Source organism: Onychomys torridus, chromosome 23, assembly GCF_903995425.1.
Source record: "Onychomys torridus chromosome 23, mOncTor1.1, whole genome shotgun sequence".
In the NCBI taxonomy this organism is placed as follows: Eukaryota; Metazoa; Chordata; class Mammalia; order Rodentia; family Cricetidae; genus Onychomys; species Onychomys torridus.
The window spans coordinates 64116638-64136769 of record NC_050465.1 but is presented as its reverse complement, the minus strand read 5'-3'; the positions used below and the strand labels follow the sequence as shown (position 1 = coordinate 64136769).

The 20132-nt window shown below is 36.5% G+C and overlaps 1 protein-coding gene across 2 annotated transcripts in view; it reads left to right on the top strand.

The window, feature by feature from the left end:
• Positions 1-20132, top strand: part of Cul3 (cullin 3) — an 84450-nt gene that overhangs the window by 25258 nt on the left and 39060 nt on the right. For both annotated transcript variants that reach the window (XM_036173307.1, XM_036173306.1), the window contains one exon: positions 17974-18087. In XM_036173307.1, coding sequence (XP_036029200.1) covers positions 17974-18087 — 114 coding nt within the window. The remainder of the gene's footprint in view (positions 1-17973; positions 18088-20132) is intronic.

Below are 20132 nucleotides of genomic sequence, written 5' to 3'. Positions count from 1 at the left end.
AGAAAAAAATCTGCAATCATGTGTTGATAAAAATTGGCTCATGGAAAAAGTAAGGAGAAAAGTGAGAGTATGAGGTCCCCCCCCCCTTTTTTTTAACGATTTATTTACTTATGTATACAGCATGTATGACTGCAGGCCAGAAGAGGGCACCAGATCTCATTACAGATGGTTGTGAGCTAGCATGTGGTTGCTGGGAATTGAACTCAGGACTTCTGGAAGAGCAGTCAGTGCTCTTAACCTCTGAGCCATCTCTCCAGCCCCGAAGTCCCCGTTTAAGTGAATACTTTTTGGAATCTGAAACGTGATTAAGTACATAATGAAGTCATTTGAGTATTTCTGCCATTAGCATTAGAGTATTTCTGCCATGTTAAGAGATTTTAGGCTTAGTGTGATCTTCTAACGTGTTTCAGATTGGGCTGCAGTCACAAATATCATGACCCAGATGACTTAAACAACTTTTCACAGTTCTAGGTGTCAATGCCATATAGCCTGAGACCAAGATATCCATAGATTCATTTCCTGGGGAGAGCTGTTTGTCTGGTTTGTACATAGCTGCTTCCTTGCTATATCTTCACATGGCAGAGAGAGACTTTGAATCATGTTCATAAGGGCTTTACCCTCAGTATGTTCTTAAGGGCATGCATTCATGTTGATTGTTCTAAAGTTTAAATTAAACTTGAAAGCATATATACTCTATTCTGATTTTCTTTCTATACACAGTCTTTAATATGTCTCCAGCATCTGAAATGTTACGATTCTCCCCCCTCCCACACTTAACCAGGTGTTTTTAGTGAGGAAGTCTACTGATTCCGCACATCCGTCATTCTGTGTATCAAATGAATTCAGTTTTGAACCTCTGCTAGTATCTTTGCTTTTTTTCATTTTTGTCTTTTCTATTTATATTCATTTTTGTTCCTAGAGAAAAAAATAGCTGCAAATAGTGTTAAACAAATGGATCACTACCGCGAGAGAACTGTTATTTGATGGGGGGAGGTCAGCACATAGTAGCTCAAAATGTTTTTCTCTGGATGTAGGAAGTATCAGCTGGTTCAGTGAATATATTCTTCAGTAATGCTAAATATGATGTAATATACAATATATTCTTAATGGAAAGCAGTATTGCATTGCATTTCCTTTTCTTACTGCCTATAGTTACCTGAATTATCTGCATAACATATTGATAAGATAGGTAGACTTTTAGTACTATTTTATAAATAACCAAGACCCATCTTTTCAGACTGAAGAGTTAAAAGAAAATGGAATTTTTATATGGAGTGAGGATTTAAGAAAGTCCAAATAATCCAAGTGCTATCTCTCGTCTACTCTTGGTAGCGTATTGTCTCTAGAATATTTCCTGTTAGGAAACTGAAACTCAAAAGAGATTAGTGAAATGCTTGAGAACAGAACAGAACAGTGGGTATGAGGTCTTTGTGCCTTCCCATAAGAAAAATACTGTCTTATTTGAGTAAGTGTGAACACTAGTTTCTCACAGGTTTGTTCTCTCCCCTGTCTGTTCTAAAGAAAACAAATTTGAAGCATGGCTGAAAAATATTCTCGCCGGGCGGTGGTGGCGCACGCCTTTAATCCCAGCACTCGGGAGGTAGAGCCAGGTGGATCTCTGTGAGTTCAAGGCCAGCCTGGTCTACAGAGCGAGATCCAGGAAAAGGTGCAAAGCTACACAGAGAAACACTGTCTCGGAAAAAACCAAAAAGAAAAATATGCTTTGTATTCAAGAAATTTTACATACAAATTTGTGAGTGCCTCTGAAGTACCCTTGTGTTCGTAATGACCTACAAGCCAGGGATTTCTTATTTGTCAGGCTCTGAGTAGGGTGTAAGGAATGTGTTGGTAAACAGAACGTGCTTGATCTGCAGCCATGACAGAAGCATGCTTAGTTAATAATACAATAAAAGCATGCTAGAGGAAGAGTAACGAGAGGAGCTGTAGGAGGAAGTTAGGCTTTCTGAGGGAGTGACGTGTCAATTGGGGCTTACAGAATGAGCAGAGCCTCAGAAGAAGAGAGGGTTGAAGAGCACTCCAGACAAAGAGAATGCCTAGGTGGCATGTCTGTCTTTAAAAACCAAGTAGTAGTTTTGTTTTTCTCAGCCACTCTCTGTCACACTCCTTAGCTCTTCTCCTAAGGCACAAAGCAGCAGATACCATATGTAAGCAAATACTTATGGTGGGATTCCAGTGAGACTTCATTTTAATAGGCAGCAAGACATGCTTTATCAATTCTAGAGTAAAGATACCGACAATCTACTGTGAGAATGGAGAAGTCTAAGAGGTGGTAGTTGCTGGGAACAGGACAAGATGAAGTTGGAGAAGGAGTCAGAAGCCACCATGCCAGGCTTTGAAGCTATGGCAGAATGGCTTGGTTCTTAATTATGTGTATGTTGGAGCCCGTTGTGATTTAAGCAAAATGGTGACATGCTGTTATATAGGTTATTAAAGTCCTACTTGTGCTGTTTGGAGAATTTAGAGGGCTTAAGAGTTGAAATGAAGAGGACTAGAACACAGTAATCCAGAAGTTGATTTATACCAGTGATGGTAATAATATATACTGATATAGTAAGAGTTATAGCACACAAGTTGTCAGATACACAGTATCTCACATGTAAAAGGAATGTTACCTGCTGATGGTTGGTGTGTAAGGAATTTAGAAAGATGTTAAAAGTCAGCTTTGCTTTGTGTTTAGAATTAGTGATCATTAGTTTCCCCAATTGTAGATAGGGTCAGGATGAAGCCGATTTCCTTAGATGCTTCCTATTTGGGATGCTAAGTGTAACTGACAAGTCTCTAGGATTGTCCTGCAGTAAGGAAATTACCCTTCTGCCTTCTCAGCATCTATTGAATAAGTAACTTAGATGTAGTTGTATTGGGAAAGTACTAAGTAGAAATGAGAACTGCACTTAGAAGCCCAATTCTTCTGCTATTCATCTTGAACAAATGAAGCCGAGGTTAGAATTTGCACTTTTTAAATCTTAACCCTTTAGTGAAATAAGGGTTGTATGATAAATTTAGGGTTTTGTTTGCTTCTTTGGCTTGTTTTAATTTTTCTTTAAAATTTTATCATTTTAATAATTTATTTATGTATTTACTTATTGAGACAGTTGACTATATAACCCTGACTGGTTTGAAACTTGCTGTGTAGAACCCATAGAGATCCACTTCTTCCTTTGCCTCCTAAGTGCTGGGATTAAAGGCATGCATCATCATGCTGGGCTGTTGATTTGCCTTGACATAGAGTCACCCTGTATAATTCAGGTTGGCCTCAGACTGGCTATTCTAAGCCTCCTGTGTTAGGACAATAGACATGAGCCACCATGTTTGGCACATTTAGGTTATTAAGACTTGGAAACACAATTTGTGATGCTTACTACTCATATTTGAACCACAAATGTGTTTAGAATAAAATCTTTTCCAGTAAGTCCAAGAAGAAACTAGTTTTGGTGTGACTTTATTATTGTCTGTTTTTAATACTCAACATATTTCTGGGGTTTGGTTTATTTATTATTGGCACTAATATTTTCATTAAACCCTCTAGTATTGAATATACTTGAATAATATAATTGGATAATGTATTTTATGAATGAACCTGTGAAAGCTTTGGATTGATTATAGCTGAGGAAAAAGGTGTTAACTTTTAAAATCTAGGTTTTTATTGCTATATAGAGCATTTACTCCAGTGGTGTTTCAGAATCTTTTTATCTAAGCATCTTGTTCTTTGAATGCTATTTTACTTTGATTGAATGGGAAGAAGGAGGATAAGAGGAGATTCATCTTGCTCATTTTTCATCATTCAGAGAACTGCTCATTGAGGACCTTGTATGTTCCAGGCCCTGGTTCAGGCAGTTACAGTCTGTCAAGCAGACCTCACTGCCTTTGTGTGCATTAGAGGTTCTAGATTCACATACTTGATCGAACGGTGGGTTGTAAGTCTGACTTTCTTGATGCTTTATCTTACAGATAGGGAAATTGGAACCTGGAAGAGGGCATAGTTTAAAATTTTAGGTGACCTACTTTCTTGAATTACTTTGTAAATGCAGTTTTACTTGTGGAACAAATAGCTTGTTTCCTTTTTTTTTTTTTTTAAATTTGTTATCCTGCAGTAGAAAATTCTATCCGTGTAAACCAGTTTCTCAATATCTTGATTTCTCCCTTCTTTTATGAGTGGAGAGAAGAAGAGCTACTGTATTAAATGTCATCTATAGATTTAGGGTATTTTTGTGTAAGGATTCTAGTGGAAATGAAGTTGGTAACATGTAAGCTTCGAACTGTTTTATAAGTCAGTTAGTTGAGAAGACTTAAACTTTTTTATATTAAAACTTTTTGAGTTCTCTCATTTTTAGGCAAATGTAAATCAATGTAAAGAGAAATTTTAATTGCATTTATGATTAAAATATAGTGATAGCAACTCTTAAGAGTACTACTGGTAGGAAAAATGAAGGAAAGATTTCCATTAACTGATCTGCAGGTTCATTACCTCATTTTCATTAGTTTTAGTTCAGATACCCACAGATTCGAAGTTTTTCCAGTTTCTTTTCAGCTACCCTAAAATCAGAAAGGGTGCCTTCCAACAAGAAGCTCTAATGAGGTAATCAGAATTGAAGGAGAAATTACTTTCCCTGGGGAATTCAAGGCAAGATACAAAAAGGTCAATTTTGGGCAACCCTTAAAAGATTATTAAAGATTTACCATGAGAACAAAGACAAAATAACACTTGCAGTAGGAAAATACTCCATGGGAAAGAAGTCAGGTAGACATTTGTGTCGGTGGCCGGAGTAGAAAAGGCCTGCAAAGACCTGTAGCAGTGATGCTGTGGGTTGGACTCTGAAACATACTGTGAGAACTTTAAAAGAGCTTGACTTCAGATGGAGCTAACATTCTAAAATGCTTAGTGTCAACCCATTTCTGTGCTTCCTTGACATTTACCTTAAATTCTTGTGCCATCTTACATTTTTCTTTAACTTCAAGTATTTGGGAGAAACTGAGAACTTATTTTGTTTGATATTGGAGTTACTTAAGGTGATAATAGGATCAGAGAAAAGGCTGCCTGCTAGGCAGTAAAATCTCTTGATACATTGCATGATGACAGTAACCTGAACACAAAAAGGTAACCCCCAAGTGCTGTTTGGAGTTAGGGTAGGGAAAGGATTATTAGAGAATTGGGTAACTATAGGATATGAGACACTTAAGGAGGATTCAGAAAAGAGCTGTCAGAAGAGCCAGGTTTAAAATGATGTTTAACATTTTCTCTAGTACCCATCAGCTGTTGCATAACTTGTTAAGTAAATTACTAGTACAGTCAGGCAGTTAACACCTTCCTCTCATTTCTGTTACGGTGCTGGTGGTGCTGGTGCTGCTGGTGCTGCTGGTGCTGCTGGTGCTGCTGGTGCTGCTGGTGCTGCTGGTGCTGCTGGTGCTGCTGGTGCTGCTGGTGGTCGTGGTGGTCGTGGTGGTCGTGGTGGTCATCGTCATCTTGGTGGTCTTTCAATAATAGTAGATATGTGAATGAATGACCTTTTCAGTGAATGAATAATAGTAGGTTAGTTAAGCCTCTTCATCTCTGTGACTCTGTTGGAAAGAATTGGCAAAGTGGAAACAACCATGTTTTTATAGCCACCAGTTCCTTACATTATGGGGCTTATACCTCTATCCACCCAGATTATTACTAAGTAACCACCTAAGTGCATCATATGACTTGGAGGCATTGTGTCTTGCAGCATTTCAGTTATTGTTCTGAGATTTGAATGTATATTCTAGGAGCCACATTGTTAACTGACAATCCCAGTGTTCATACTTTAGTTGTATACTTGTGATGTGATAGCTTTTAACACCTCTCTTGACATCTTAGCCATTGGAAATAATTGCTTTTAAAATGTTAGATCTTAGTGGAATCCCTCTGTGGGAGATTTTTTTTTAAGTCTGCATCCTTTTGAAAATAAATTGTTTACATATTTTCGTGTGTGTGTGTGTGTGTGTGTGTGTAGGTAGGTAGGTAGGTAGGTAGGTAGGTAGGTATATGTATGGGGTACATCTGTATGAAGGCAAGCATGTGGAAGTCAGAGAACAACTTCTGGGACTCAGTTCTCTTCCTTTCGTCATGTGGGTCTCTGGGATTGAACTCATAACAGCTTGGCATCAGGTGCCTATCCACTGAACCATCTTACAGGCCTTGTGTATCTTTTAACGCACCTTCCCCCAAAAGCTTCCTTTTCTTTAATGGTACTGTAATGTACTTAGAAATTATGGTTCTCTAATGTGGGTTAACACAAGATTAAAAGAGTATGTGCCGAAGTGGGCATTGAAGGTGTTTCTCTCATACATGATAGGCAGATGCTCTACCACTGAGTTGTGTCCCCAGAGTTGAAAGAATATTTGAAAATAAGATTGCTTTTTAGGGGACTAAAGAGACTGATTCAGTAACCACTAGGTGGTCTTCTAGGGGACCTACTTTTGATTCCCAGCATCCATTATGGTGACCCACAATTGTAACCCCAGTCCCAGGGTATCTGACACCCTCTTCTTGCTTGTTTATATACTGCACATATGTAATGCACAAACATATATGCAGCAAAACAACTATATACACAAAAAGTGAAGAAAGTAAAAAATAAAAAAGAAAGCTTTTAGGTCAGACAAGATGGGCTTTTCTGGTAAAGGCGTTCATCTGCCAAACCTGACAACCTAAATTCTGACAACCTAAATTCAACCCCTGAGGCCCATAGGGTGGAAGGAGAACTGGCTTTGACAAGTATTCTCTGACTATCCCATGTACACAATACATGTTCTTTTTTTCCCCAAAAAGAATGCTTCTAAAGAAATAACAAGCAAGTTTCGTCGCTCTAACTTGCAACAGATTACCTTAATGTGTGAAACTATGAAAATATACTACCCAAAACATTTCTGTATCTCTACTTTGGAATTCAAATTGATCATAATTATTAGACTCCTATTCCTATAGAGATTATAAAGTGATTGAATGCATTTTGTATCCCACTACAGTGTTGTAGCATCTTCCTTTGCCTAATAGAAGCCAGCATAAGTCTGTCAGTAAAAGGAAATATTGTGGTATATTCTTTTGAACAGTACTTGATATCTGATATTATGACTTAATGGTTTTTTGGGAAGCTTTTAGACAACTAGAGATTGGAATATTCAGTTTGAAATTTAAAATATTTGAAGTTTGTGTGGTCTTTGTAAAGTCCTAAAAGCTGTATTACTATGTGTTAGTAAAATTACTTATAGAAAAATCTGGCATAAGGAAGAAAAAAAAATTTTTTTAGTGAATTTTTGTAGTATTTATTTAAAATTATTGGTGTATTTTTTATTCCTACCTTTATTCTTAAATTAATGAAAAATAATTTGAGTAACATGGTAACTTACCGAATAATCATTGAGTTTTGTGACAGACGTTCAGGAAGCTCGCTCATGGTGTTTTGAAAAGCGTAAAATAGCTACATAATGTATCCTTTATTCTCTTAGCCTTGATAGATGTTTGGTTTGAGATACAGAAATCTGAAGCAAGAAGAAAGCAATAGCAACATCACTTCAAGTTCATGTTGAAGATGCAAGTGATTGGAGTTTTGGCATTGTGTGTTAACTCCACAAAGTATGAAAACTAGTCCTATTAGCATTTCTGTTTTTTAGAGGAAAGGATAGCAATACCTGTAATTTTTTTTTACGTTTCATAAAATCTTTATTGACAAATCACATAGTATACAATTTGTCTGTTTGCACAATTTGATAGACTTTAGTCCAGCGTCTTCATAGGCCCGTGACATCTTCACCACTTTCTTTGCTATTTTAGAACATCACTGTCTTCAGTTTCATAAACACATATAATATATGGTGATTACATTCTACCTTATTTTTTTAAATGAACCTAATATTTGCAATTGTAACCATTTTTTAAGTTCACTATTCAGTGGCATGAGTTACATTCAAGATATAGTATTTATCCTTTTTTGAATATAAAAACATTTTATGTACAACTACAGGAGAAATAATACACAGATAGCTTGAATATAAAAGCAGGTTATAATTCAAAAGTCCAGGATTATTTGAAACTGGAAAATATTTTCTCTGTAGAAAATAGTAAAAATAAAAACATTTCCCAGTAACCTCTTTTAAGCCAAATAATAGCTGAATTATACACATAAATATCGATTTGATTCTGGGATACAGAAGAAACCTATCTTCATCTGTTCCGACAGCTATTTTTTACTTAAGTTGTGTAAGTGAGATTCCTATTCATCTTCCCCTTCACTGTTTGATTTATGGCAGACATTTTTCTATGGGCTAATGCATAATCTGAAAAGATTTTAGCATCCCCTTCTGAAAGTACAGCCAGCATATTCTTTCATCAGCTTGATACGGTACAAATTCTTACTCTAATAGGGAAGTGTTTTACTAAAACTTGTCCAATGATTGGACAAAACCAAAACTTACTATAAGCCACAGTCATCCTAGGGTCCCCCCATGCTAGGTAGCCTCCCTGGATCTGTGAGTTGCAGTCTGATTATCCTTTGCTTTACATCTAGTATCCACTTATGAGTGAGTACATTCCATGTTTGTCCTTCTGAGTCTGGTTTACCTCACTCAGGATGATATTTTTTAGTTCCATCCATTTGCCTGCAAATTTCATGCTGCCATTGTTTTTCTCTGCTGAGTAGTACTTCATTGAATATATGTACCACATTTTCTTAATCCATTCTTCAGTTGACAGACATGTAGGTTGTTTCCAGGTTCTGGCTATTATGAATAATGCTGCTATGAACATAGCTGAGTATGTATCTTTGTGGTAAGATTGAGCATTCCTTGGGTATATGCCCAAGAGTGGTATGACTGGGTTTTGAGATAGATTGATTCCCAGTTTTCTGAGAAATCGCCATACTGATTTCCACAGAGGTTATGCAAATTGCACTTCCACCAACAGTGGAGGAGTGTTCTTCTTGCTCCACATCCTCTCCAGCATAAGTTGTCATTAGTATTATTGATCATAGCCATTCTGACAGGTGTAAGGTGGGATCTCAGAGTCGTTTTTGTTTGCATTTCTCTGACAGCTAAGGATGTTGAGCATTTCCTTAATATCTTTCAGCCATTTGAGATTCTTTTGAGAATTCTGTTTAGCTCTGTAGCTCATTTTTTAATTGGATTGCTCAGTATTTTGATGTCTAGTTTCTTGACTTCTTTATACCTTTGGAGATCAGTCCTCTTTCAGATGTGGGGTTGATGAAGATCTTTTTGTCGTATTGACTGTGTCTTTTGCCCTATAAAAGCTTCTCAGTTTCAAGAGGTCCCATTTATTAATTGTTGCTCTCAGTGTCTGTGCTACTGGTGTTATATTTAGGAAGTGATCTCCTGTGCCAATGTGTTCAAGGCTACATCCTACTTTCTCTTCTGTCAAGTTCAGTGTAACTGGATTTATGTTGAGGACTTTGATCCACTTGGACTTGAGTTATGTGCATGGTGACAGATAGGGATCTATTTGCAGTCTTTTACATATTGACATTCAGTTATGCCAGCACCATTTGTTGAAGACACTTTCTTTTTTTCCATTGTATAGTTTTGGCTTTTTTGTCAAAAATCGGGTATTCATATGTGTGTGGATTAATGTCAGGGTCTTCAGCTCGATTCCATTGGTCCACATGTTGGCTTCTATGCCAGTACCAAGCTGTTTTTATTACTGTAGCTCTATAGTAGAGCTTGAGGTCAGGGATGGTGATGCCTCCAGAGGTTGCTTTAATGTACAGAATTCTTTTAGCTATCCTGGGTTTTTTGTTTTTTCATATGAAGTTGAATATTTTTCTTTCCAAGTCTGTGAAGAATTGTGTTGGGATTTTGATGGGGATTGCATTGAATCTGTAGATTGCTTTTGGTAAGATTGCCATTTTTACTATGTTAATCCATGAGCATGGGAGATCTTTCCTTTTTCTGATATCTTCTTCAATTTCTTTGTTCAGAGACTTAAAATTGTTATCATACAGGTCCTTCACTTGTTTAGTTAGTGTTACCCCAAGATAGTTTATATTATTTGTGGCTATTGTAAAGGGTGATGTTTCTCTGATTTCTTTCTCAGCCCCTTTATCATTTGTATATAGGAGATCTACTGATTATACCTGTAATCTGAAGTGCTGACATGGTTCATAATGCAAGAATATGGTATACGGCTGTATGTTAGACATTGTATTTATTATACTGATGTCATCAGAAAACTGTCATCAGATGAACTATGTTCTAGAGTTAAGAAGCAGAAAGGCATCTACTGTCTGTTTCAAAATTCTACATATCTTATATATACTATGTATGTATATCTTACATATTATGTGTGTGTTGCCTTATATATTATATATAGCTTCCTTTTCTTTCATGGTACTGTGATGTACTTAGGAATCACAATTCTCTAATGTGGATTAACACAAATGTAAGAGTATTTGGAGTACTGGGGATTGAAGCTATATGTAGTCTCATGATGAATGGATGGATAGATGGGTGGGTGGATAGAAATATTGGAAGAATTTTGTCTATATTTAGAGTAAATATTGACTTGAATTTTGAGTCTTGAAATCCTTAGTTTTCACTTCCATTTTGTTACTAATTATATGGCTTTGTTATAGTTTTGGTAAACTTTAGAATTATATTGTTTTAGATAATGATTTCTGTTTTATGTAGACATTTGAATAAAATTGGCTCTTTGGAATTTTTGCCTTAAGTATTAAAATTTTAAAGTTTAGAGTTTAATTGATGGTTAAAATTTTGTGTATTGGAGGGTAGAATATTCTGGTAGATTATCTCCTACTGAAGAGTTATGGCCCAGCCTCAGCCTTCTTGTCCATCTGCAGGAACTCTCCCAGAACAAAGAGACTGGTTCTTGTGTTGTTGGCTGTCTTGTCAGGTCCAGGTCCTGCTCTTTGCCAGTAGTTTATTGACTTGAGAGTATGTCAACTACAGCCTGAACATAGTTTATGCATAAACAGATTTAATTATTGAAAAATAGAGATTTCCTTTGACTCAGTAATTCTCCTTCAGTCTTAGCTAAAGTTGAAATTTTTTTAAGATGTAAGAAAAAGCTGGAGTCACAGAAACAAATAGTATTCAGACTTGGTTTGTTGCAGTATTGGTTTAAATGTTGAAATTACTTAACAACTCCAGTAATTTTTGGCATTTAAGTTCTTTTAACAACGCTTGTGGAATTGTAGTTTATGATAAACAGGTCCAACTTGAGAATTTTATTGCCAGTTTTTAATGAATATATTTTTATGGGCCTTTATTTCCACACACATTTTTTTTTCATTCTTAGCATATATACATACATATTGATGCAGCCACCACTACCTTAAATGTGTAACAGTTCCTTTACTCCCCAAAACTCTTCAATTGTGACACTCCCTTCATAGTTAAGCCATCCTTGTCCTCTCATCTCTAGCAACTACTGATCAGTTCTCTTCACTATAGTTTTGTATTTTCAAGAATGTCCTGTAACTGGAGTCAGTTTATTACGTTTGGTGACCGGCTTCTTTGAGTGTAATTATTTCTGCTGAGTCAGGTTGGAAGCAGCATTAGTTGGTCCCTTTTGTTGATGACCAACTCATACTCTTTTGTCTCAAGAGTATCACCATTTGCTCATTGATTTACCTACGTGCTTAATGAAAGATGATTATTTTATTTTTTATTTGATTTGATTTTATTGGTTTTTCGAGACAGGGTTTCTCTATGTAGCTTTGCACCTTTCCTGGATCTCACTTTGTAGACCAGGCTGGCCTCGAACTCATAGAGATCTACCTGGCTCTGTCTCCCCAGTGCTGGGATTACAGGCGTGTGCCACCAACGCCCAGCAAAAGATGATTCTTATATACAGCCTCTTGAGATTGTGATTAAAGCTTATAAATGTATGTGTACAAACTTTGTGTTGATAAATTTTAATTTCTCTGGGATAAATATTTAGAAGTGAGATTGCTGGGGCATATGTTAAATATATATGTATTACTTTATAAAATGCTTAACTTCCTATATGGCTATACTAATTTGCTTCCATTTGCTACAAATCTTTGCCAGCACTTGATCCTGGCAGCTTACTTCAGCAATTCTAGCATTGTTAGTAATTTCTCATCCTGGTTTTCATCTATATTCTTGAAAATTTGCCTTATGTTTTTCTTTGTGAAGTGTCTGTTTAAGATACTCATTTATAAAATTGAATTCTGTACTGAGATGTGTGAATTTTTTTGTTTGTATTTTGTTTTCTTTGATTTTTCTGCTTCTCTGTAGCTTTTTCTCATTTTAACAGCATCTATAGAATAAAACTTCAAAATTTTCTGATGGAGTTCAGTTTATATCTTTTCCTTTTTTAAGCCATGCCTGAACAAATCAGGGTGACAGTTACTTTTAATTCTCAAGTGATGTATTTTCATTATAATAAAGCCTCTTTCTTTGATGCTTTGCAAATACAACCATGACTATTGTTATTTAAAGTGAGGGATAATGTAAAATATTAACCATTGCCTTAAATATCAGGAGTCAGAATTATGTACATCGTGTTACAGGAGCGTAATTACGATGATGTTGAAGTGGGTTAAAAACCAGAAAGGCTGACATGGCTCTTTAAGCCAGTGGTCTCCTGTATCTAGGCCTTATAACAGAACTGCCTAGGCAGCATTTTACTTTTATATGGATTGTCTGCCTTTGGTCCTAAAATTTGTTTAAATATCCTTTGTTTTCCAGAGAAATTTTAGATTTCTAACAAAATGGAATGGAAGGTACAGCGATTTCCCCATTGGCTCTCAATACCTCCCCTTTGACCAACATCCCTTACAGAATGGTACATTTGTTTGTTAACCTACACTGGTTGATGCCTCATCACCACCCAAAGCCCATAGCTTATATAAGCCTTTAGTGTGAGTTGATTCTGTTGCATTAAAGGTATAATTTTGGGCATGTATATAACTATTGTAGTCTGCTGAATACTTTGACTGCCCTAAAAATCCTTCTGTGTTCTGCCTATTCATCCTTTCCCTTAACCAACAACCCAATATTTCATTGATTTCTTAGTTTTACCTTTCCTAGAATATCATGTAATTGGAATCACACAGCATGTAGCCTGCTCACATTGACTGTGTTTGCTTGAGTGATGCATTTAAGTCTCCTCCTTTTAACAGCTTGGTCTGGTATTTCCTTTTAGTGCTTAGTAGTACATCACTGTTTGCATGTCTGTCGATTTTTGTGGTGCAGGGAAAGAGCTCTCCATCCCACCCCCTGCCCCCTTCTCTTAATAAGTTTGCATTCTTGTCAGCAGTGAATAAGAGCTCCCTGTTACACATATTTATCAACATTTGGTTTTGTCTATGTTTTGTTTTAGCTATCCTAATAACATCGTGTTGAACATTTTTCATAGTTACTTGCTGTCAGTTTATCATTAGTTAGGTACCTTTTGTTGCCTCCTTTAAAAATAAGGTTACTTGGTTTTTTCATTAAATCTGAAATTTTTCTTGTATGCTTTGGATAGTAGTCTTTTATCAGATAGGTCTTTGTAAGTATGTTCTTCTAGCCGGCAGTGGTCTTCTTTCTTGTGCTCTTGACAGTTATCTATTTTTCAAAAGTTTTTAAGTGGTTTTAATTTTCTGCAGACTGATTGACTGTTCTGTGAGACTTTCTCATTCTTTTGCAAGCCCAAGTACTACACGGCCATTAGTTCTCCACTGCTTCTCTCCTCATCACAGTTGGTTCCATCTTACTCTTAACTTCTGATGCAATTACTTCTTCTATGCTTGTGTTGCTCTTCAAATGTCAGCTCACCTGGATGAACTTAATGTACATTTTCTTTCAGTACTTGGTGTGTGCAGTCCCTTCATTGTAGGACTGCCTCTATAGCAGCTTCTGGTCATTTGCCCTACTGGTGCAAAAAAAGTAATGACTAACAGTGTTAACTACACAGATACAGATTGCTCTGCTACTTTCAAAAAATGGGTTAATTTTTGTAAAGGTTGAATTTTCATCTTGTTTTTACTTTTTATTGTGTTTGGATTAATATTTTCACTTTTACTTCTTGTCTTTTCTTTTTTTTTTTTTTCTTTTTTTTTAATTGGTGTGGCTGCTAGGAGTTGAAACCAGGACCTCCAGAAGAGCAGCCAATGCTCTTAGCCACTGAGCCATCTCTCCAGTCACTGCTTTTACTTCTTAAGGGTAGACAGATTTCTGTAGGAAATTGTTAAAAGAACTTTCTCATATAATTAAGAATAGTATAACAGCTATGTCTAAGAGACTTCATTTTTTGTTAGGTTTTGTGTGTATGCTCAGTTTTTTAGAATAATTGTGGGACTCGGTTGGGGGGAAGGTCAGGCAGGAGTTACGAGCATTTGGCTGCTCTTGCAGAGGGCTTAGGTTTGTTTCCCTTCACCCACAATGGTTCTAGGGATTCCAACACCTTCCCTTTTTGGCCCCTGTGGGAACTGCATGTACATAATGCATATACATACATGCAAACAACTATTCATATATATAAATAAGTAATTAACAAATAAAACAATAATAAAATAACTTTTAGTCAGATTTTTCTACCTGGTAAAAGCTCACTATTTAACTGATAGCATAGTTCTTTGAAGAATGATGCAAATAGCATCATTTGCAATGTGTGCTGTGTGATGTCTTTTTAATTTTACCCAGAGGCTGGTTGTCATAGTTTTCTATTACTGTAGTAAAACACCATGACCAAAACAACACATAGAAGGAAGGTTTTATTCGTGGCTTACAGTTTCAGAGGTTTAGGGTTGATAATGATGGGACGGTGTACCAACAGATGTCTGACATGGAAGATCTCATAAGAAACAACACATAGCTTTTGAATCCTCACAAGTGGCCCCAGCAACATACTCCCTCCAGCAAGGACATACCTCCTAATCTTACATCCACCAACTAGGGACCAAATATTCAATGCCCAAGGACATCTCAGTAAAACTACCACACTGATATAAATTGTAAACATTACACTAGGTGAAATATTTGTTGGTATATTAAAGTGTATAATCAGTACATTTTAGACAACATACTTTGTAATACTAACTTATTTGATCAGTTTTTCATTCAACAAATGTGTCGTGTACATTTAGAAATAATTTCCTGACTTGAAATGATTTCTCAGACCATTTAACTCAATTTCATAATAGTTATGAAAGTTCAGTTCTTAATAATTGAAATAATTAAAAAATGGCTAGATGTTTTGGTATTTGGGATACATGAGTTTCATGTGTAGATTGTCTGAGGTCTTTATTTTTGAGAGTCTTGTTATCAACTGGAACTTGTTATCTCCTCCCAATGCTTGTGTTCCAGTTGTTGACTACCACACCTGCCCTGCATTGTCACGTTCTCATTTAATTAATACTCAAAATATAGTGATCCAGTGAGTTATATGGAGCTTGATGAAGGCATTTGTAAATGGGCATGCCTTCAAAATGTTTTTTTTTGGTGGGGGGGGTGGTTACGTACCTTTGATATTTGCAACTGACAAGTCCTACACTTAATATTTAAAAATAAAGATTGAAATTATTTAATTACTCAATAATTTTACAGTTATGTCTTATGTGAAAGTATTTGATTAACTGTCAACTAATACATACACACACACACACACACACACAAACACACACACACACACTCACTCACAGTCAGTATATTTATGGAGCAATCCAGGAGCTATACCTTAAAATTAAGGTGCTCAGTCTTAAAAGCTAAAATATGTCATATTCTGGGTTTATGATTTAGTCTGTTAGTTTTCATATTACACATTGGGTAGGCTATGATCCCATTATTGAAATATAATAACTTACCTTTTTCCAGCATATAAGAAAAAGTGGGATAGTATTTTCTGTCAAGTCAGTCTGAGTTCAATACATAGGACCTACTTGATCGAGAGAACCAATTCCCACAGGCATTCTGTGACCTGGGTGTCACTCACACTTCCATCCATACACATACACTCATCTATGCGTGAGTGCACGTACACACACTAAATGAATAAATGTTATTTCAAAAGTTAAAAAAGCAAATCAGACACAATTTCCTTGGTTTTAACTTAGTCTGTTGTATGTTGAAAGCATTTTAGTTTTTTAATCTTTGCTTCTACCCATCTTATAATTGATTTCCTATAGAATAACATTTTATTTGCATGTATTTATAACTCAGATTTATAGATATGTATATCCTGATTCATTAATTATTGTGCTTCACAAATGCACCATGGCTTGAGATTCCCTAAACAATAAGATTTGACATGTGTTTGGACTGGAGTTAATAAGAGTTGAGTTGGACTGTGGGAGACTTTTGAGTCTGAATATTTGTAGAGGTGTGCAGCATAGTACTCATTTCTTGTCCTCTAGGATTGGTTCCAAATCCCCATAGCAACCAAACTCTATTAAGTGTTCAGTTGGTTCTTGTGTGTGGAATCTGCACATACATACTCCTCTATATTTGAACTCATCTCTAAGTCACATATAGCAAGTATAGTCCAAATGCTCTGAAAAGGCTTTTCTGTTGTGTTTGGGGATGATGACAAGAACAAAAGATGTGTGTATTTTCAGTAGGAAATGGGCTTTTTCTCCCAGATATTTTTGATTGATTGTTGTTTGAATATGTGGATGTGGGACACATGGATATGAAGGTCCAATTGTAATTTCAAAGAATTATATGACCTAGGCACACAACCACATTACTTCTTCATTCTAAAGTTAGAAGTAGAGAAAGTCTGTCGTTGTGCCCCCCACCCCCCACCCCAGGGCCTTGCGCTTGCTAGTCAAGCACTCTATCACTGAGCTAAATCCCCAACTTTGAAAGTCTGTTTTCTAGGCAAATAAATAACTATTGGGCTGATAGCACAGCAGGAAACTAAGAGAAAGTGGTAGCAAGCTTGTAGGTTTAGAAAGACTGTAAAGTTGAGTGGTCTTTTACTGAGATTGGAGTAAGAAGGCCTATCAGACACAGGAATCTTGATGAAAATATTTAACTTGTTGAAAGTGACTCACAGTTATATCATCTTCTGTGTACAAGGCACCGTACTATTTGTGAAGGAGGAACAGCTACAGAGATATTCTGCCACCATAGAGGCATTTAGGTTTTAGTGGAAGAAGCAATAAATAAATATGTAATGTAGTCAGATAACAGTGAGTAGTAGGAAGAAAAATGAAGCAGAAGGTAAAGAAGTAAAGAGCGGGAAATAGAATGAACGTGTATATAGAGAGATTTGGAAATAGTGTTGTAGGTGGGGAGTGGAGGGAGGAAGGAAGGGGTCAGGAAAGACGAGGGGTGAGATTTGAGTAGAAGAAAGTAGAGTGAGACCATGTGATTTGAGTGAGCAGGAGAATGGCCAATCATGGTTGCTGCTGGAGGTTTACATTTATTGTGTTTAGAAACTTACAGGCACTGTTCTCTGTACCTTAATATATTCCTCATTTCAATCCTGCAAAATCCTTTATATGTAAGGAAATCAAGTTCTGTAGGTGAAATAACTTCTCCAAAGTCACAGAGCTCCTCAGAGACCTAGCATTGGCAGGCCCTCAGGCAGCTTGACTCCATATCAGTGGTCTTCAGCTTCATACCTGGAGAAAGTGTAGGAGGATATTGGGCCTGGAAGCCTTGGGCCAAGAATAAAGCCTTGTTCACTATAAGCATTTGGGATTTTATTTTACCTAGGAGGTTGCTTTTGATTCTAGGGTTCAAAATCCTAGAGGACAAGAAATGAGTACTATGCTGCACACCTCTACAAATATTCAGACTCAAAAGTCTCCCACAGTCCAACTCAACTCTTATTAACTCCACATTTGGTAGTCTGCTGTGTGCAGGTTACAGATTAACTTCTGCCTGGCCTATAATATATTTCTTTGATTTAAATCTAAAGATTCTACTTGATTACTTTATTGAACAATTGATACATGAACATATCAATTAATTATATGTGCATAAACTAATGAATTGTTCTATTAATAGGTGCGAGAAGATGTACTAAATTCATTGAATAACAACTTTCTTCAAACATTAAATCAAGCTTGGAATGATCATCAAACAGCCATGGTGATGATTAGAGACATACTAATGTATATGGTAAGTATGGTTTTTCCTGTCTTTCCCTTAAAAAAATAAACATTTCATTTGGGTTTGAGAGATGAGACCGCTCAGTGGTAAATACTTGCTTGCCAAGCAAGCAAGGGGGCTGGGGTTTGGATCCCTAGAACTCATACCAATACTGAGTGGGTGCAGTGGCTCATCTGTATTTCCAGCCTTGAAAGGTAGAGTTAAGGGTCCGCAGAGAAATCTGGCTAGCTAGACTAGCTATGCTACCTGTATTGGCAAATTCTGGGTTTGATTCAGAGACTCTGCCTCCAAAAGAATAAGGAGAAAGAGGCACATGCATATGTCCCTGCATTCACAGGTGGGAACATACATAAGAGAAGAAAAAAATAAACCAAGTGCTTGTGCTTCAAAATAAAAAGTATTAAAAAGTCTTATTTAATACCTCTTCCTGAGGTAAAGGTAGCTAAATTACAGCATGACTTGAAAGCTGAATGTTCTAAGTTTATGAACGCTAACTATAAATATTTACAGTGACAAAAATGTCTTAGTATAAACAATTTCTTATAGTTATATTCTTTATAGCTGCTATCCATCTCTCCTGTAAATTCCTGGCAATGTATTAGTGCAGTTGGTCTTATTTTAGTATATGAGTTTCATTGGATACATAATCTATTATTGTTGGTATTGTTTTTCATTTTTTATCATTCAAAAAAAAGATAGTGTTTAGTGAGATGGCTTGAGAAACTTTGGGTTTTACTCTCTTTCTCCTTTTAACCCCCTTTGGTTTTTGGTTTGGTTTGGCATTTTGTTTTATTTTTTGAGACAAGGTTTCTCTTGTATGTAGCTCTGGCTGTCCTCAAACTCACTATTTAGACTAGGCTGGCCTCAAACTCTGCCTCGCGAGTGCTCAGATTAAAGGCATGCACCCAGCCTCTGATTTTACTCTTAATGACTTGTTATCCATGTTTTTTGTTTCTTTGCTTATGTGCATGAGTGTTTTGCCTGCATGTATATCTGTACATCATGTACATACACTGCCCGTGGAAGCCAGAAAAGAAGAGCATTGAATCCTGTTGTAAACCACAGAGTTGGTGCTGGGAATTGAACCTAGGGCCTCTGAAGAGCAGCCAGTGCTCTTAACCACTATGCTATGTCTCCAGCCCTTGCTATCAGTGTTTGTGTTAGAGAACAGGACATAGTGAGTTCAACCCTTTACTCTTCAGTTTTCAGTCCTTAGTTGCAGTATGGCAACAAAAGCTTGCCCTAGTTTCCTTCACCTAATAGAGGAAAGCTGCGTTCGGAAAGTATTTCCAGTGAGAACAAGCAACCAGAGTGGTTGGTTGTTGTTGTTGTTCTGCTGAGTGAATTCAAGCAAGCCTTTTCCCTTGATTTTGTGATGGCTTAGTGGCAAAAGGGTGAGAGAGACCATCTCATTTTTCTGGCGTGAAATAAGAGGTCTACCGAAGTAACTGCTTTCTGAGCATTGTTTGCTATGTCAGGTTAGGGTCCATCTTGTGTTAACAATTTTAGGATAAATGCGATAGCACGTGAAGACCAAGTGACATACAAGTGTGAAAGAAACTTGCCACACTTGTTCCCTTTACAGTTTTAACAGGGGTGAGCCTTTAAATTCAGTACCAGTTGCTAACAGCCACTTGGAATTGTAATTTTATTATTCATTGTCTCTTAATGAACTATTTTAAAATTATGTGTTCTCATTTTTAAAAATTGTTTCATTTCTGTTTTCAAATTAATGAAATCTCAAGGTTTGTATAGGACTGCTTCTTGTATGACCATGCCAGTGTATTACTTCCTGTCACATGTTACTCATTAAAATGAAAACAAAACAAAAACAAAACACCAGTTGGGTAGTGATAGGGCTTATATGAATCATTTATGAAAAGCATGGCCATAGTAATAAGCTCAGTAAAAATTAGCTAGTATTAATATTTCTAGTCTCTTAATGTTTTGGTTAACCCATATATTAGCACAATGCTGGCTTGATCATTGACTTATGCTACCCTTCCCTATGCTCTGCTGGAGGAAACCTCGTACTAGATGGGTCTGTGTCAGGC